The sequence below is a fragment of the Nestor notabilis genome, unplaced genomic scaffold (genome assembly GCF_000696875.1).
Source record: "Nestor notabilis isolate BGI_N333 unplaced genomic scaffold, ASM69687v1 scaffold12733, whole genome shotgun sequence".
Taxonomy (NCBI): Eukaryota; Metazoa; Chordata; class Aves; order Psittaciformes; family Psittacidae; genus Nestor; species Nestor notabilis.
This window is the reverse complement of record NW_009921537.1, coordinates 29,626-49,188: the sequence shown is the minus strand read 5'-3', so window position 1 is coordinate 49,188 and position 19,563 is coordinate 29,626. Positions and strand designations below refer to the sequence as shown.

Below are 19,563 nucleotides of genomic sequence, written 5' to 3'. Positions count from 1 at the left end.
AAAACCAGGCTCCACCTCTAAACAGAGTTGCCTGCTGAAAAATGGATTTAAGAGTGGATGCTAATTTGTGTCACTTACAAGGTACTATATGAGAATAGTGATTTTTGATCACACCAAATTAAAAAAAAATGCACAAGATAAAAATCCTTACCATTTTTAAAAATTGAAATTTCCTTTAATAATACTTTTAATAACATTATTTTTTTATTAAGGAGAGTAAAACCAATGTATTTTACACTCCTGGCTCACATTACTGAAGACTGAATTCTTCTGGATGCTTGTGAGCCTCTCGTTTGGCATTTGGTCTCTCATTATTGAAAATACATTTTCTTCTAAAATATATTAAAGATCAAGGAGCTATTAAATGAAAAAGCTCTTTCTTTTTGTATTACTTTTAATACTTGTCATCCACTCACCAATATTGCTTTTATTTTCCACTGGAATTTTTAGAATTTTTATTCTATTGTGTAATTTGGTTTATAGGCACATTTCTTTCTAAGTTCCTATTAGAGAGAAGAATGTCTGCTCTTGCTTGTATCTGAACTAACATAATAAATACTTTTCTTGCTCTCTATCCTGTACTCCTAGTACAGAGCTTGCTGCAGCTGTGCTCTTTCTGTAAGTTTTATTTTCTTACTTTCATGCCTTTCTTAAGAAATAAGAAATTTCAATTAACTTATTTCATTTCCAGGGTGCTTATTGGTTCACCGTTAGTTGGCCAGCCTGAAAAAAGAACAGGAGATGTATACAAATGCCCTGTAGGAAGGGACAACCAATCACCCTGCACAAAACTAAACTTACCAGGTATGAAAGAAAATAAAGCTTTGTCATGTGGAAGGATAATAGAGGTCAAATTTTAGGAGATTTTTAGCTAGTAAATATGCGTTATAATTGTTTCTACATAGAAAATTTACTTAGGACTCCAGAGCTAAATGTGAAGGAAGTTGTGTTTGTAACATCAAGAATAATTTTATTTTAAAGCTTATCATTGTCCTATGGAAAAAATGCTCATCATTTTAGAATGGGCATTTGGCTGTGGTTTTAAAGCTTTATTATGACAGGCATTAAGTGACTGCAGTTGGCAGTCCTGGCCATGGAGCCTGAAAGGCCATGGAGCATGGACTCATGGGTTACCCTTTTCAAAGAGCCTTCATAATGCCATCAGTAAGCTTTTAATAAGGAATTAACAAGGCTCATGCATCTTAATATGATGCGGGTAAATATTAATCATTTTCTTGCTCATGTCAAGAGATCCACTATGTAGACAGGAACATGCCCAATTAATATGAATTTCACTAACTATACCTGTCGTGGTATTTTTATCTCCTCTTTTCCTTTGAAAACCTAAACGTCAGTAATGTAACCTAACAGTAAAAAATATAAAGCTGTTAAATCATTTATAGCAGGACAGGGTAAAAAATGAATGTTCGTTTTCTAATTAACAAAACTGGGTGAACGGTAATCTCTTGCTTTCATTGTGCTGTTATTTTAACTTTTCTTCTTTTTTGCAGTTCTAGAAAACTATTTGAGACAGCAACCCAGACAAATTTTCTGGGATAAAAGCCAGAATCAGAATTTTTTCTTGATTGTTGTAATTGAAGAAGGAGGAGGAAGAGTGCTAAAATACTTGATGAAACCACTGTCAGTCTGGGTTTTATTTTAGAAGCTAATATCCCCATGCTAGGGGACATATACTTTAACATTTTGTTTTCATGTTCCCAAATACTTAACATTTTAATCTATTTATAGCTGCTACTTCAGTTCCTAACGTTGTGGAAGTAAAAGAAAACATGACACTTGGAACAACCTTAGTTACTAACCCAAAAGGAGGCTTTCTGGTAAGACAGGACTTTTTGCCAACTTTAAAAGAAGTCTGTTTTTTCCTCAGGTACCATAAAAAAAGCCTTTCACCCTTTTTCTTCTTTAAAGGCATGTGGACCACTTTATGCTTACAAATGTGGGCGTCTGCATTACACAACTGGAGTTTGCTCTAATGTCAGCTCAACTTTTGAAACCATCAAGGCAATTGCTCCGTCTGTGCAAGGTATGCATGCCACAGGAATTCTTTTGTGTATCCAGAAATACGAAGTGCCATACAAGACAAATGTATACACATAGGCAGACCAAAAAATATGAACTGTTTAACTTAGCTACCAGCATTACCAAGTTAAGTAAATGTTTTCATTGTCGGTATATAACCTAAATTCTTGCTACTTTTGGAATTTATCTCAGTATAAACAATCATTACAGCACTATGTAACATCCAAACACAATTGCTAAAAATAGTTGCTTATGCTTTTTGCTTATGGCCAAAGGTCTTTTTAAATAATGACAGCATGTTAAGATCTCATACAAGCCCAATTTAGTAATATAGATAAAAATCTTAAAGACCTGGTCCTTTGGGAAAATCTAAGAGGAACAGATTGACATTGAAGAAGGTAGGGGTCACTAGTAAGTACTTCAGTTATGTGATCTTCTCATCCCATTCTTAAATTTCTGCTTACAAGGAAGTACCTTGCTGGTAAGGGGAACACAAACTATGTAAAATATGGTGCAAATGTTAGTGAACGACAGTTGGCATCGTACATGTAAGTTCAGCCCAATTCAGAAGGACATGCATTTGTTACTAATCACAAAAGTAACTGGAACTGTGAGATATAATTGATCTTTGTTAGTATCAATTCTTACGTGGCAATTTTTATTGCAGAGTGTAAAAACCAGTTGGACATCGTCATCGTCCTTGATGGGTCCAACAGCATTTATCCATGGGAGAGTGTCACAGCCTTCCTCAACAGCCTCCTGAAAAACATGGATATAGGTCCTCAGCAAACACAGGTACCACCGTAGATATTTTATGGTTGCTTAATTTGCAAGTTAAAAAGGGTATGCAGGAAATGGGATGAGAGCATCATCTATGGAACTCTTCAATTCCACGAACTTACAGCAATGGGGTACTAAAACAAAATAGCTGAAACCACAACAAGGTCAGTGTCTGCCACCAAGTAGCAAGGGCAGGGAGGCTTTCCCTCCCCACACTGCTCAAGCAATTTGGAGAAGCAGACTTTCTAACCTAAAGACAGAAGTTAAGTATGTTAAGTGAGGCCATTTGAACACTGTCATTTCCCACTTCCTTCCTCTCCACAACCACTTCTTGTCTTCTTTTGTACTTCACAGCACAAAGGTCATTTCTGCTCCTCCAAGGCACACATGCATGGCTCAGACAGCCTTTGATTGTAAGCTTTTTGGATTCAATATTCTGTACTGTGGAACATTGAGCATACAGCTTTTAAACATTTGAAATCATAATTAACGAGTGGCTGTTAAACCACATGTTATTAATGGCAGAAGCTGCATTTCTATAATAAGTGAAGAGGGCCAAATTCCCAGCTGCTATAAATCAGCATGGTTCCAGCAGAATTAATGGAGCTACAACCAATTACCCCAGCCTAGGATCTGAGATATGTTTCACAGTCTGCTGAACAGAGTGTGTAAATAGCAGTATCAGCAGAACTTGGGGAAGGGGGAAACATGGGCGCTAGGATACATTTTAACACTGAAGGCTGTATTAAGGGCATCAGAAGAAATCAGGTCTTCCTTTCACTTCTCCCTTTCCCCTCCTCTGAAAATCAAGGATTTTATGGGATCCTGTATATTATTTGGTATGCTGCAGGCCAATACTTAGACGGTTTGCTAATTCAAGTTCCTAACATTCAGTTCCTGCATTCACAAAGGAGGCTGTGAGACGGTGTAAAGGGTACCTCTGTCTGCAGAGAGTATTCCTGTCATTTTCCAAGTTAATTGGGGTTTGTGAGTTACCTATGCAACTCCCTCATTGGCTGCACTGAACGCTGGCTGATAAAATAAGTTTTTATAAACTGTCAACTTCACAATCATGTCCTGTTATTTTAAACACGTTGTTTTTCCAGATATTGTGAGGAAAAAGGAAATGCACTTTGTCAAATTTAATAGAAGGGAAGAAAAAAATTCTTCCTGGTCCCTCAAGCTGGTCATTACTCAGACATGTGCCATCTTGGGAAAATACTTAAACCTGAACTTCCCAGTACAGGGCAATGGCTGCATGGAAATCATCACTGCCTTCTGCCCACAGGGCTTCTTGGGAATAATACACAGGGCAATCAACTGTACTACACCCTCGTCCCTCTTCCTCGCCCTGCAATTCCTAAATTTTTACATTGCCACACCTCTGTTATGTTTGGGTTTGGAATCCCGCCTCGTGTGTGGCTCAGCTTGCGCACAAAAGGTCCCTTGCTGGCCTGTACTCCAGCAGCCTCGCATCTCCACCTACAAAATCTATTCTACCCACAGTCTGGCATAGCTGCCTCTCTTCTCACATGTACGCTTACTCACTTGAGAACGTCAGCTTTGGCATCTGATTGCTACAGAGCAGGAACACTTGAGAGGGAGATAAGAATGGGATAAGGGGGAGAGAAACTGAAAAACTGGAAATGGAAGGCAAAAACTAGGTGGAATTTTCTTGATTCCTCTTACCCTCCCCCTTTTCCTAGAACACATCCTATCTCTCTCCTCTCCTCCAAGCCCTTGCTCAGGACCCCTAGCACAGGCCAACGTAGTAATGAGTTTCTAACGTCTCCTCCACCCACACTGTCTCCTTTCTCAGACACTGTGTTTAAATGACTATTGAATGAGGAAGAGGAGAAATGGCAGAACAGGCATATTTCTCCCCTCTCCTCTGGGAGCACAGAAAAATACAGGAAAAACCATTTGCTTTCTGTCTGTTTAAATTGATTTTTCCATGTTCATGTTTTGGGGATTGTCAAGCATGTAGAAATCAGTAGACTTTCACTGACTTCCGATTGTTTTCCTCTTGCATGGGAAAAGAATGAGGCAATTACAGAATAACTCCTTAGCAGCTTGGGCGTGACTTGTTTAAAACTGTGTTTTGATTAGAGGTTTGCAAGATATTTTTTTCCCACTTACTCCTTCCATGAACAATGGTCATTAGGTTTGTGGCAAGTCAGAAGTGAAATTTCTGTGTCCTGTGTTTGACAAATTTGAAAGTGAAAGCCAGGAGATTCAGATGCAAACAACCAAAGCTTGTGGTATAATTTTTTCAGAAGTATTTCCTTCCCTTCCTCTTTCCATTCTCCAGAAAATCCCAATACCATCCTGATAGTTAAGCTGCATATCCTGAGCTTAAGGATAAAAGAAGTAAAGGGAAAGTGATGATAGAAAAGTAGAAAAGGAAGAAGGAATTAAATGGGGAAAAAAATGTGTAAGTGGGAACAAAATATTTCTCCTGGCCTTATTCCACATTTTAATGTAGCTGCATAGAGGACAGGTTTTTTCCTCTTTTTTTTTTTTTTTTTTTAACATTTCTAGAGGAAATTGTCTCTTTAATTATGAGGATATGGTTTTTAATCCTTTACATATGAACAACCTTCTGTGACAAGAGAATATCAAAAAGAGAAAGCAGAATACTTTCAGGTATGTTCAATTCCAGCTTTAAAGCTATGTTGGAATGGCCTTCAGAAATTTTCAGACAGGTTTTATTTTTCCATTAATATAGGACATAGGCAGTTATAGGTGTTTGGTCTGTACCTTACTGTATCTCCAAAGGGACTGTATCAGTGGATAGCTGAGTCATGCCATGTCATTTCTCATGATCAGTTTTACCTTCAGAAGAACAGAGGAGTATTAAAAAGGTATTAAAAAGATTCAGGGTTAAGAAAGATGTTTGCAATAGTTTACAATTTTTTTCTGTTTGAGTCCTTGCAAGGAAGCAAAATGTAGCAGAATTAACTCATTTTTCTTTTGATTCAGGTATTTTCAGCAAGTTCTCTGATAAAATGCATTATCCACCAGTGATTCCCAAGGCATCTATGCTTTTCTTTCGCATTAAATATGATTTAAATACAACAAAAAATATTTCTTATTTTCCTCCATATCCCAGTGGTGAAAATCCTAGCATATCATTTCCACGTACTAAATGGTTTTCCTTTCATTTTCTCTCTTTTTTTGTTTGTTTGTTTGTTTGTCTTTGTGGTGGTGTTGTTTTTTACCAAATAGATTAGCTTATCTTAATAATCTATTAGGAAAGCCAGACTGTACTTTCCAAATAAGGGGCTGTATTCACTTACAGAACACGAATAAATAATTGCCCTCAGAAACGTTTTGTCCCAAAGTAGAACAGTCCTTCATTTGCCTGTTCTCTCATACAACACTTTTTCACAGGAACTGGGGACAATTAAAGAATTATTCCCTTGTGTAATATAAAAGCAATGGAATGCTAGGAAAGGGAACATTAGTTTAGGAATTACAAAGATGTTCAATAGATTATGGTCAGTAATGCTGGGAAAAATACTGGGTTTTCTGGAGTAGAGCAGAATTATGTCCTCCTGTATAGTACTATTGCATTTTCAAGGTTTAATTTAAACAAGCAAATCAAAACATACAAAGCCTGTAAGCATCATTCTTAGGGGCTTGCTGAAGTTACACAGTGTGAAGAGGTTTATTGTCCCATAAAGGCACATTGGCATCATCGTAGATGTGTCATTTATCGTTTTCCATTAGATTAAAAGGCTTCAAAACCTTAAAACTTCATTGCTATCTGATAGAATATAATTCTAATTTCACAGGGTGGACTTGATTCTGTGATCCTGTAGGAGACAGGAACATGCAGCCTAGTAGTATTTTATCAATTCTGGGAAGTTTTTCATTACCGTTTTTGAGGAATGGTTCATCTTTGATGCCATGAAATATGTAGAACATGATGACCAGTGTTTTAGTACTAAGGAAAGGTCCCTCAGAACAACAATTGTATCCCATAAGATAACCACATGCCCCCCTTCCTTCCTGATTTACAAGCTATGCAACACAGTGCAGTTTTCCAGACTCAGATGTTCTTCCCATTCACTTCCTGAGAAGGAAATGCTCAAAATGTTTACTTACTGTGATCATGGACAACATTTCCTTTCAAATAGGAAACGATACAACTCAATGTCAGCCTGTAATCTTTTTTAAGATGAAGACAATACCACCGTGGGTCTCTAGAATCATGAAAGGCTGGAAGACACTTTTCACAATGGTAGCAGTTAATAATTGATTTAATCCTTGGTACCAGTAAAATTCTCTTAGCTGTGGATAAGGAGCCCAGAAATCCACAGCAATGGTCTCCCTGGCGTACAGTAGTGTCTGGCCACACTTGTGCGTGGTCCTGTAATACTTAAGGCACTCCTCCTGCTCCAAAAGGTCAGAAATAATGAAACCCCCTTTTTTATCACCAGTTAATGGCAGTCTTTTTAAAAGATTAGCAACATCCTGTTCAGGTTATGCTGTATGTCACTTTTGATGCATGCCACAAAATCGTTGCCTTGGATGGAACGAGTTAAAAATTTCATCTTCAGCTTGGGGTTTACTCATTGCCACATGACTGCTCTGAGTGGTAATAACAGCATGTGCCCCAGCCTGTTGTGTAAACATTGTGCAGGATTAATAGGCTGCTGACCACAAGAACATGCAGTATCTGGATTCTCTCAGCTGCAGGTGGAAGAAGGCATGCTTCTGAGACAGAATTAAAATATCTTAAAGAGAGCAACTTGTCGTAGCTTTGAACTTAAATCAGTTCTTGCAGATTTGATAGTATTTTCAAAAGGGTACAGAAATTGGGTGGGATAGATTTTGCTGCCACATACCATTGTGATTATAGTCCCATATTTTTATGTAACTAGCTCTTCATAATGATCGTGATATTGGTGTTTAGTATTAAATATTTATCCAACTCTAACCCTTCTATTACAAGTAAAAAAACATTGTGCAGAATCTGAGAGGCTATGAAAGTAACTGAAAAACACCTATAAAGCCATTGCAAAGTACATACTAAGCCACTTCTAAAATAATATAATAGCATAAACATCCCAGAGGTCGTATTGATCTTCAGTACCTAAATGCTAGAGTGCTTTTAATAATAGATGAGTGAGACATAAATGCCACATAATACTGCATTATCCTAAATAACACCTATAAATTGCCATGTGTAACATAAAATTGAAATATGCTAATGGAACATTGTGTGGATTCTTCCCAGTAAAAGCTGTCAGGAACCTGCCAAAACATTAAAACTGACGGAGATGAATGAGAGAAATTAATTAATATTTAAGAATATTGCTCATCTTTTTATTTCACACTTGTTTTTGCAGCAGGTTCCCTCAGGAATTCGTGGTTGGGTTCTAATCCCATGCATTGATATTTTGCACAAAGACTTGTCCTGCTGAGGTCGTCTAAAGTCTTTCTCTCATCCTCCCCCATTCCAAAAGCCACCATTTTATTCACATTTTCTGCTCTGGCAGTTGTCTTACTTTGGCTTTCCTCCTGCTGGGAGAACAGCCTATCTTGGACTGCCCTGCTATCTTCATCAAGAGAAGGGTACTTGGGTCTTCCTTTCTCCCTGGGACCTGAATTTGTCATTGCAATGCTATTTCTAGGCTAGGTTCATGGTAAATAAACTATCAGCTATAGGAATATTATATTTGGAAGGGATGAAGAGAGTTGGGAGTGAACCATGGCCTTGTATGCTATAAGGACAACTATTTTGAGAAGTTGTGGCTGGTGGTGAGGGTATTGGTCTGCATTGGCCTAGAGTTGAGTAGAGCTGCAGCACAGATTACTGAAGTCAGGAAGAGCAATGAGGGGAGCATGCTTTTGGCTTTGCTTCTGTGTTTAATAAAACAATTTAGAAACTTCAGAATGTTCCATGAGATCCAGTATTTTCAAGCCAGACTTTATCAAATGCTTATAGATGTTTCATACTGAGGGAAACACCCAGAGTTAAATTCTTTTGTAGGTACAGAGGGACATTTACCCCATTGCAGGAGATACAGATGTTTTCTCTAAGGGTAGTTGATTTTTAACATGAACTGTGTGTTTCAGGTTGGAGTTGTTCAGTACGGACAGACGGTAGTCCATGAATTTTTCCTGAATACATACTCGTCAACAGAAGATGTGATGGCTGCAGCCACAAGAATACGCCAGCGGGGTGGTACACAAACTATGACAGCCCTGGGTATAGATACAGCAAGGTATGCTTACAAAATGTTGTCCTGCATATGGCAGAAACAAACAGAAGTAGATATGGTGACAATTCTGATTTTACAACTTAGAAGTATGATGTGGCTGACATCTGACTTCATTTTAGCAAAGCAAACAAAATTTAGGCAGAAGCTGGATAAATAGACCCTGTCCAACATCTAGAGAAGTTGTATCTGGCACCCTGGAAGGGCAGCTGTCTTCTGAATGGAGGAAATAGAGAAAGAAAAGAGACATGGAGCAAGGTTGTAGTCCTAAGTCCTAGAGCTGACAGTCTTTGATGTCCACACAGAACATGTAGGAACTATGTGTGTAGAAGGATGAAGGAAATAAAAATTTCAGAGGAAACGTGAAAAAATAGAACTTTTTCATGTTAATTCATCTTCATTCTAAAGTTAAGATTAGTACAGGGTTTGAGCACACACTTGTCAGAAAGCCAAGAAATTTTATATCTGAAGTCTTTGAAGCTTCTGGATCACTGGTAGATTGATAATCTGTTGTAGCAGTAGCATTACTTAGAAATGCTTCCTTTATGAGAATAATTAAGTCTGACTTCTGTAGAACAGACAGTAAATGCAAAATCTCTAACACTTTCAAACTGTACAGTGTTGTATCGTTTTTCTTTTCTACTGTTTTTTTCTGGCATCACTTTATTCTGTAAAAGATAGCATTGGCCCTTCTAAACAACCGTTAGTGAAACATGCAGCATCTTTTTGATAAATTATTTGATTATCTGATTAAAGTTTTGTTGATATGAGGTCTTAAATCCAATGAAATTCTTATATATTCACCAGTAATTATTTACTTGGAAACAAATAGGAGCTTGAGGGAATCTGAAAAAGTTTGTGAAAACAGAGCCAGTTAAGAACTGCCAAATACTTCGAAACCACATGTGGTTCAGAAAGTCCGTGTGCACCACAAACTGCTGCACACTTCTATATACAGATACTATCAGAAAAAGCTTCCTCTTTCTATGCATCCACTATTGGCTGTCTTCAGTGGGACATCTTAGCTTCCACTCATGTGGCCAGTCTTAAGTTCTGTGGTATTTTCCTAAAAAGAGGAATCCCTGCTTCCTTCCTTCTCCTCCAGAGCCCTAATCCAGCCTTGCCTTTTTGAGTCCCTTACAGAGTCTGGGGACTCAGCAGCTGCCCAAAACTTCAGTGTCTGTTTGTCCATCAGCAGCCATAGAATTCAACCGGTCATCCCAAACTGCCAATGCTCACCTGCAATCTCCTCCTGCCAACAGCCAGTTTTACTGTAGATGTGCAGAAGTGCTGGTGCTGAGTAAATGCTGAAGTGCTGCTGTAGGGTGGAAATAGGTGTTGGTGGTGGTGTTATGTGGGTTTTGGAGTGGGAGGATGTTGGTTAGGTCTTTTTTTAAGCTACCAAAAGCTGGTTTAAGGTGCCAGAAGTTTATTTGGGAAAGGGAAGAATTTTTCACTATCCAACATTGTATTTTCTACTCAGTTGTATTGCTCTCAGATAATTGAATAATGAATGAATGCTTGGGAAACTCTTTGGCTGTGAACTGTCATCTAAGTTCCAGCTGGTTTTTGTATTTGTTCATGGTTAATATTAATCTCCTTTTCCTACTGCTTAATTAATATAGTGTTTTAGTTTATGGTTGACTATGCAAATATGATGCATGTGCTAAATACTTAGATTGCCTTTCTCCAAATGCTTTATGTTCTCTTTAGAGAAGAGGCTTTTACTGAGGCTCATGGTGCACGAAGAGGAGTACAAAAAGTAATGGTTATTGTGACTGATGGGGAATCACACGACAACTACAGATTAAAAGAAGTTATTGATGATTGTGAAGATGAAAACATTCAGAGATTTGCTATTGCCGTAAGTGAAATTTAATGGGAAAATTCAGAACCTTAAAAGTACGTTTCACCTTCCAAATGTAATTCCTGTTTGAAAAGTTCATTTCACAGAATCTTTATGGAAATATAATCATTTCAGAGAGGAAGAAAAGAAAGAGGCTGAAAATAAAACAACCTAAAACCATTAAAAATTTGCTTTTGGATTTTATAGTGCATCAGAAAAAGCAATCTATCTGTCTTCCTGGTGTTGACAGGTCTGTATGTATGTGAAGAAAAAGGGGAAAGTAAAGAGTTTGAGGGGCACTATAAAATCAAATCCTTTTTGTTCAGAGCAATACTGAACAGAATGTATTAGTTCAAATCTTCTGGGCAATTTCTATAAACACTTTACCTACTTTAGAAGAAAAAAGACAAACGTAAACCATCAACAGAAACCAGGTTTATTACAGCTGTTCTGTATGCTGGCATTCTAAAGTTGTCATTTGCATGCTGAGCAAACTTAGTAGCTGAATAAGAGCATGAACATGTCGGGGCTGTTCAGCCTGGAGAAGAGAAGGCTGCGTGGAGACCTCATAGCAGCCTTCAAACACCTGAAGGGCACCTACAAGGATGCTGGGGAGGGACTCTTCATTGGGGACTGTAGTGATAGGACAAAGGGCAATGGGTTTAAGCTTAAACAAGGGAAGTTCCAGTCAGATGTAAGGAAGAAGCTCTTTATTGTGAAGGTGGTGAGGCACTGGCACAGGTTGCCCAAAGAAGTGGTAAATGCTCCACCCCTGGCAGTGTTCAAGGCCAGGCTGGACAGAGTCTTGGGGGACATGGTCTAGTGTGAGCCATCCCTGCCCATGGCAGGGGGTTGGAACTAAATGATCTTAAGGTCCTTTCCAACCCAAACTATTCTATGATTCTATGATGCTTATGATTTGGTGTGAACCCTACACACCCTCCATGCTGTATTTGAGCATTCTATACTCAATCTGTTTTCTCTTGTTAATTTTGAAGACATTTTGGATTGTTGCTTCTCTGTTCCTATCTTTCTTCGTTTTGATACAATGAGATGGTATGGAACCACAGAACTTCAAGAAGATACTATGTTAAATTTAAGGAAAGACATAAATAAAAAGTTGAATCCAGCAGCACACAGATTTTCAATTATTTCCTTCATAAAGAGATCCTTAAATAAAATTGTCCTTGAAGCTGGAGTAATTTTTAGCAATAAAAGCCCTGTTTAGAACCAGATATTGCTCTAGTGTCCAGTTAGAAAGCTGTCCAACTCCAAACATGGGAGGGGTTTTTTTTTATTTCCCTCTCTAAGTAACTTAAGTGTATAAAACGCTTTTTCCTCTTAACAGTACTTCTTGGTCTGGGAATTGAAGAAGTGAGTAATTCTGTTCTGAGGCATCCTGAATTTTTACAGCAGTGGTGTTAAAACTGCAAACCAAATCTAAAGTCTTGTAGTGTTATTAATACTGAATGCAAGTGTCATATAGTATTTATAGGAAAAAACTCCACACAAAAAAATAATTATTCTGTGCCTTATTAGCTTGTCATTAATTGCTTATATACCATGTTGTGGGGAGAACTGGTAGTATCTATACAGAAGCCAGTGAAATTCTGTGTTTTGGTATGGGGAGAGTTGTGTTGTTTTTTTCCTAAATTAAGGCCTGATTCAACAAATCATAGAATTGTAGAATAAATCATTAGAATTTTGTGAAGAAGGGAAAAAAAGGACAGTTGAAGATAGCAGATGTTATATCATACAGTTGCTTTGTTTGCTATTGATTGTATTTTCAGAAAAACAGCTGAGTCCTCATACAATTGTGTTCTCATCGGAAAAGAATGGTTCGAAATCAATTTAAGGGAGGTATTAACGAAACAAATTAAGGTTAGATATGATTTCCCAATATTCTCTGACAACCTGCCTCAAAGGTATTTATCTTTTAAAAAAGGTGAAAACAAGTTATAAAATGTTTTCTGACTACTTTTTTATTTTTAATCTCTTTAGATTCTTGGAAGCTACAGCAGAGGAAATTTAAGTACTGAGAAATTTGTAGAGGAAATAAAATCAATTGCCAGTAAGCCTACAGAAAAGCATTTCTTCAATGTCTCAGATGAATTAGCTCTTGTAACTATTGTTGAAGCACTTGGAGAGAGAATATTTGCCCTAGAAGGTATGTTATTATTTTGAATTTTACTTCATGCCAGCATTATAACTGAAGCAAATAGAAGACCACCAATGTATTGTGCTGTATAAAATGTGTTGTGCAGTATCTTTTTCATGCTGACCGTAAGAATATTTTAACGTCAAAACCGTAGATAATGACATGATGGGTTAAAGCCTTTGGAGACAATAGCTTAAAAGGGTAACTAAGCATCACTGGTTTAGCTGGGGTAAACATGCATTTTCCATCCCTTAGCTAAAAAAGCATTGCCAGCCTGTATCCTGATTACCCCATGATTATAGGCTTATCTGCCTTTACTTTCAGCTTGTCTTTTTGGTTAGTTGTTAATTAAAGCATATTACTTTGCCATATAAGTTAATGTGAACTTGGTGTACATAGTTGATAAGATATGTTTTTCTTTTGGAAATATTCATAACACTCAGATTTTAGCATAGCAAAGTCACTCTCTCATAATGTCTGCTTACATTCTCCATTCAAATTAGGCAACACTTTCCAAATCTCTGTTTGATTCAAGAACTCTTTTGGCTATCTCTGAAGGGTTTCATGGCATGCAAAGAAGACACCCATCGATTTGGACTATTTTGTCCAACATCTCAACTTTCCAAGTAGCAGGAATAGTGTAGTTTACAGAAGGAATAAAAAATAATGGTCACTTGAATTTCAAGAAAAAGTACAAATATGAGAGAGTATTTTAAAGTGTTGGGGTTTTTTTAATTGCAGTTATATTTCTCAGATATATTTAGTTATTTTTTTTGGTGTATCGTTTAGCTTGATCAACTGTTACTATTTTCAGCAGATAATTACTAGATATTTCTTCTAGTTTATATGTTCTTGTCTTTTCAGTTCTGGAAAGTTTTGTTTCCTCACTTATGAAACAAATTAATTTGAGGAGAATTTAGTATCTTTAAAGCCTGAAGTTTAGCCTGTGTAAGCTCACAAAGTACTTCAAAGTTCATTGAATAGGGGACTTTTCTGTTAAGTCTTTATTTATTTCCAGTGATAAAACAGATGTTCAAACAGAAACTGAAAACTTAGTCTTGAATTTGTGCTTTGTATTTCCCAAAAAGCGAGAAAAATCATTGTCTTTCTTTAATAAAATAAAATCTGTTAGTTACACCTATTAAATATAATGGCTATAGAATAAAAACTTAATCAACTGCTAGTCATGACAACTGTTGAAGTATGTAAGGCCTAACATGACAGACTTTATGGACATTTGTGTGGTCAAATTTAAGGTTTCGTGCCATAGCTCAAACTTTTGAACAGCCAGATGCCAGTGGAAGAAATTCTGTAGCTAAGTCTGTTTAAATTCTCAATCTAAATAGCCTCTTGCTAATATAGTAGTACATCTGGATTTTTTTTTTCTTATATTTCTTGTCTTCTTTTTGGTTTTGGCCTTTAAAAAGATTGCAAAGGAAAATCTAGAGAGAATTGAAAAATGAAATCCAACAAAAACCCATACTTGACAGCCAGTGAATTTTTACACATAATCTTTTAAATATGCCTCTGTGTTTCATGGCATGGACTTCTGGATTTAACAGCAGTTTTGTGTTTTAACCAACCCATAGGCAGGCACAAACGTTTTTTCACAAAATATCCTTTGTAGGGTGCTTGGCAGTTTGAAACTGAATGCAAAGTTAGACTGAGGGCCATTATCTAAGCAGCATTCAGAGCTGCACACACCAACAGTACTGGCATTGTTCTCTGCCTTGGACTGTGAGAGTCCTGTCTTTCTCAGCTCACTGAGGAGCATCCTTTACTGTATGAAAATATTGCTTATCTAGAAATGTGAAACTTAAGATTTTTATGCTTAAAAGGGACTTTTTCAGACCTTGCAAAGCAGCTACATCTTGCGAAACATGATGGCCCATATTTGTGTGCAAAACATTTTGTGTCTGAGATCACATATCCTTCCTCCGACTGGCTATAAATCCCAGCAATTAGCAAAAACATTGTGTCCCAGAGAGCAGCCTCTGTGGTTTAGTTGCTGAGTATGAAAAGTTCAGTGTTATCTAATAGTTCAGATGCCTGAAATTCATGCAGCCATGGCTCACTATGCTTCAGTTTCATTCACACAATTGGAGGTTCATCTCAGCACTCAGCTGGTAGCAAATTGTGATTTTTTCCTGTACCGTACAGCCTGTTACCATATCTTGCTCTCAAGGAGGAATCAATATGCAGAATATAGTTACCTTACTTGGCCACTTAAGGTGGCAATATAATCCTTGAGTACTGCTCTAAGTAGAGGAAGTGGCAGGCCTTTCTCTTTCCTGATGATATTTCAAGTGTACCTTGGAGCAAAGAAGTACACCAGAGTTTAATAACTAGCATATGACTAGCTGACAAGACACAAACTGGTACTAAATCAGCTGATACCCTTTTTTGTTCAAAGTCATTAAGAGAATCAGGAAGATTTTCATGTAACTTTCTGTTCAGGATTATAGTTCCCAAGCCCTTTCCTGAGCCTTCTGAATCTGGAACAGCTGAGTTTTTCCTATGTTATTTTTGTGAAGGTTCATACAAACATCAAGTGTTTTTCATTTAAAGTTCCTCCAGCTGCCTACAAATTTTTAGTTGCTTGAATACAAGGCCAGGGCTAGATGGCTGTTGTTTTATTGTTCACTTAGCTCAAGTGGAAAATGGCTTAACCATATTAATCAAACATTCCAAATATATTTGCCATCAGCCTGAGGTCAAATCTGGTCAGTTTTAGCCTAGAAATATTTATTGGACAAGTTCTGAGACATGATCTTGAAATGGAAACCTTTGTACTTAATGGTAGCAGTTAACACATCTTAATTTTTGTATTTGTTACAAAAATTTATGGCAAAGTATATTCACCAAATATTCTAGTTAATTATGGTATCCTTTACTGCCATTTAAGCATTTTCATACACTATTCAGATACTTTTTCAGATTGAAACTGATTTATTTTTGAAACTTATTTTTTTCTGTTTAATAGCAACAACAGACCAGCAAGCCTCCTCATTTGAAATGGAGATGTCTCAAGCTGGTTTCAGTGCTCATTATTCTCAGGTAAACAAACTGTTTGAAAATACAAGTTCTTCTACAAAGTAGATTTTTGTTGGTGATGGCATGAATTTGGAATGAGTGTTTCAAAATTCTTTTTACAGTCCTGTTTGCTGTTTACCTCAGTTCTTAGGGGGTAAATATTTATCAAACTGGGATACAAAAAACCCTTGGAATTTGTATTAGCAGAAAATAATTTCCTAAGTATTTTATTCATTCTTGAAAATCAAAAAGTATCCATTGATACTGATGATCTGCTCACTGTACACAAATGAAATTAAAATTTAACTTAAGGTGAAAAGAACTGGGAAGAGCTAAGCTTTAAAGATACAAAAAAGTAGTGACAGTGGAAAAGAGCACAGTAGGAGAATAACTGAACTTAATTGAATAAATGCTAAGAAAACTGAGACAAATTGACATATATATTCAACATGGCTTTGTATAGAGCTTGGCATATCACTGGGAAAAAGAAAGAATAAAATACCTTGGTGTGATTTAATATAAATACATTATTGCAGAAGTACTCTCTGTTCATTTTCACTCTCTGCACTACATTACAAGTAATTTTTCAGATGGTGTATAATACCTTAGAAACGTGTATTATCCTGTTAGGGAGTAAGAGGATTATTCATAAGATTACCTAAGTGGTAGAACATATTCTTAAAGTTCGCAAACAACTGAAGTGCTATCATCAGAACCTCACTTCAGAAATAGGTCTTCAGTCCTTGGTGCCTTGACAGACTGGGGTTCAGTGATGCCTGTCTTACCTAGAAGGCTATATTCATGCCTTTAGGCAAGAAAGGTCAGTAGACCATTTGTCATGGACAAAAAGCTTCTGCATAATATGCAAGGCTCAGAGATTCAACAGAGTTCAAGTTTCTGAAAGTTTGTCTGGGAAATGCACTTTAAGCATTGTGTTCTCTCATTAGCTTTGCTAAATCCCTTTGCCTTTCTGTATGGCCTGGGATGCTGGGATGAGGTTGAAGGAGCTGTGCTTCTTCTGCTACTTTTCCTGGATGACCCTTTTTTAAAATTATTTTTTCAGTTGGGTGCATTTTTGACAAAAAATACAAGACATACTGTGATTGTAGGAGCCATGCTGTAATAGAAAAAGCAAGGCTAAATAAGCGAGTATATAAGAAGCATTACTCAAATGTAAGCATCAGGATCAATTAATATCTTAAATATGGTTCACATAGAGAACAGGCTTTTTGTTTTTCCCTGCATAAGGATTGGATCATGCTTGGAGCAGTTGGAGCATATGATTGGAATGGCACAGTGATCATGGTGAAGGACAGTGATATTTCAATGCCAACTAATGACACTTTTCGTGACAGGCGTTTGGAAAAAAATGAACCCCTTGCGGCGTATCTAGGTAAGAGAAATAGTCCATCTAATAACACTTTTCAACAATTGCTACAAGACCTGTCCCAAATCTCATTCAGAAAGTGTGTCTTACAGAATAATATCTTGGATTCTATGAGCCTGGGAAAATTTCTGATGTATAAACATGTCTACTATATGATTTTCTTGTTCTTTAAAAAAAAATAATTACTCCTTCTACAATAAAAAACTATCCCAAACACTTACATGCTTATGTATATCTATACTTTCCCCAATAGACATTTCTAATCTGACCAGAGATTTCAGATTCCTCTAGTATTCTTACGAAGTTTTTCTATGCCTTGATATTTAAAAAAATGTATCTTTGTTTAAAATTAAGCTGATTTCTGCCACTCAATGGACAGGAACAACAATTTACCTCTATCTTTTTTATAACAATTGACAGGCTTTTGTTTTACTCTCAGCCTTTTCTACCAAAAAGTGTTGGTGGCCCTTCTCTCTCCTGTAGGGCTTGCTTTCTACACCTCATAGTTCTGCTTGCTCTGCTATCTCATTTAAGTCACATTTTCACTGATGAAGAGTCAACACTAGAATAATTTCTCTTCTTTCTCCCCCCCCCCGCCAAGTACTCTGTTTTTCTTCTTTGAAACCCCCCCAGAATGCGATTAGCTGGGGGGTTTATATCTCAAGTTTGGTAAAGTAATTTTAAATTTAGATCCTATCCTTCATAATACTTGCAATCCTGCCACTGTTTTGATTCATACACAATTCTTTTAACTCTTTCTTCAACCAAGTTGTTAAATTGTTGTTAATGTTAAACAGAGCTAGGTTAAAAATGCCCCCCAGAATCACATCTGGATGACACCATTCATTTGACAGTGAAATGATGTCAGCTGTTCTTTGAAAGTAGCTTGTCAACCAGCTACTCATGAGTTATTTATCGGTACCATTATACTCCTTACACTGTGTGAGGATTGCAAAATGAGTATGACTCACCAGCCTGTGAACAGGTTTAGTAATAGTTGTGCTCATGACTGAGACTGTAGGCAAATACACATCCAGCCCCATTGACTAACTCTGCTATTATTCTCTAGAATATTTAGGGCTAGACATCTAGTTGTACAATAACCCTTAAAAAGGCTCTGAGTCACAGCAATTATTTCTGTTACACACATGCATTCTGTGTGTACTGCATCTTGGCTTCTGCTTCCTAGGATATACTGTGAATTCAGCGCTGACACCTGGAGGCATACTGTACATAGCAGGACAGCCACGATACAATCACACTGGCCAAGTTATCATTTATAAAATGCAAGGAAGAGAGGTACAAGTACTTCAGAGGTTAAATGGAGAACAGGTAAGTATGTATTCATGATCAACATACCGGAGGAATATGGCATAAGAAATAGAAATTATGATTTCAAATGAGAACTCTGCATTGTCATTGAAACTGTGAGTTGTAAGCAAGATTAGAAGGAAAGGTTAGGTAGATGCTCTGGTATAATAAGTAATGGAAAGTGTACTATACAGTAGTCAAAGGCTCTTGGAAATTTCATATTGAGGGAAGAAGTCTACTCCCTTTAGCAGGTAGAAGGCACCATTTGTAACTTCCAGACTCGGGAGAGTTAAAAGTTGAATGGACCATTCTTAAATTAAATCTGACAATTAAACCTAAATAAATCTGGCAATAAAACCTAAAACAGAAAACTAGCTTCAAAGGCAAAAAAACGCAAAAAGATCTTCTAAGTAGGAAAGAAAATTTCTGCTGAATGGTTTTCATTTGGCATAGTTGTAAGCAATCACCGAACAGGCCTCTGAATGGCAATGTGGCATGATGTAGCTGACTCTGATTTATACCTTATATTTTCCCACAGATTGGGTCATATTTTGGGGGTGTAATTACCACAATTGACATCAATAGAGACTCATTTACAGACCTTCTTCTTGTTGGAGCTCCTATGTATATGGGAACTGAGAAAGAGGAGCAAGGGAAAGTATATGTTTATAGTCTGAACAAGGTAAGGATTCTTCTTATTGTCTCATATCCTTATTTTAAAGAAATATGATCATTTGAGCTGGGGAAGATGAGCTATTGAAATCAGAGAAACATGATT

At 37.0% G+C, this 19,563-nt stretch overlaps 1 protein-coding gene across 1 annotated transcript in view; it reads left to right on the top strand.

Moving 5' to 3' along the window:
- ITGA1 (integrin, alpha 1) overlaps nucleotides 1-19,563 on the top strand; it is a 39,799-nt gene that overhangs the window by 3,052 nt on the left and 17,184 nt on the right. The window contains exons 3-13 of the mRNA XM_010011209.1: nucleotides 692-804; nucleotides 1,750-1,838; nucleotides 1,930-2,044; nucleotides 2,708-2,835; nucleotides 8,908-9,056; nucleotides 10,764-10,914; nucleotides 12,898-13,063; nucleotides 16,038-16,111; nucleotides 17,336-17,480; nucleotides 18,664-18,806; nucleotides 19,324-19,467. Coding sequence (XP_010009511.1) covers nucleotides 692-804; nucleotides 1,750-1,838; nucleotides 1,930-2,044; nucleotides 2,708-2,835; nucleotides 8,908-9,056; nucleotides 10,764-10,914; nucleotides 12,898-13,063; nucleotides 16,038-16,111; nucleotides 17,336-17,480; nucleotides 18,664-18,806; nucleotides 19,324-19,467 — 1,417 coding nt within the window. The remainder of the gene's footprint in view (nucleotides 1-691; nucleotides 805-1,749; nucleotides 1,839-1,929; nucleotides 2,045-2,707; nucleotides 2,836-8,907; nucleotides 9,057-10,763; nucleotides 10,915-12,897; nucleotides 13,064-16,037; nucleotides 16,112-17,335; nucleotides 17,481-18,663; nucleotides 18,807-19,323; nucleotides 19,468-19,563) is intronic.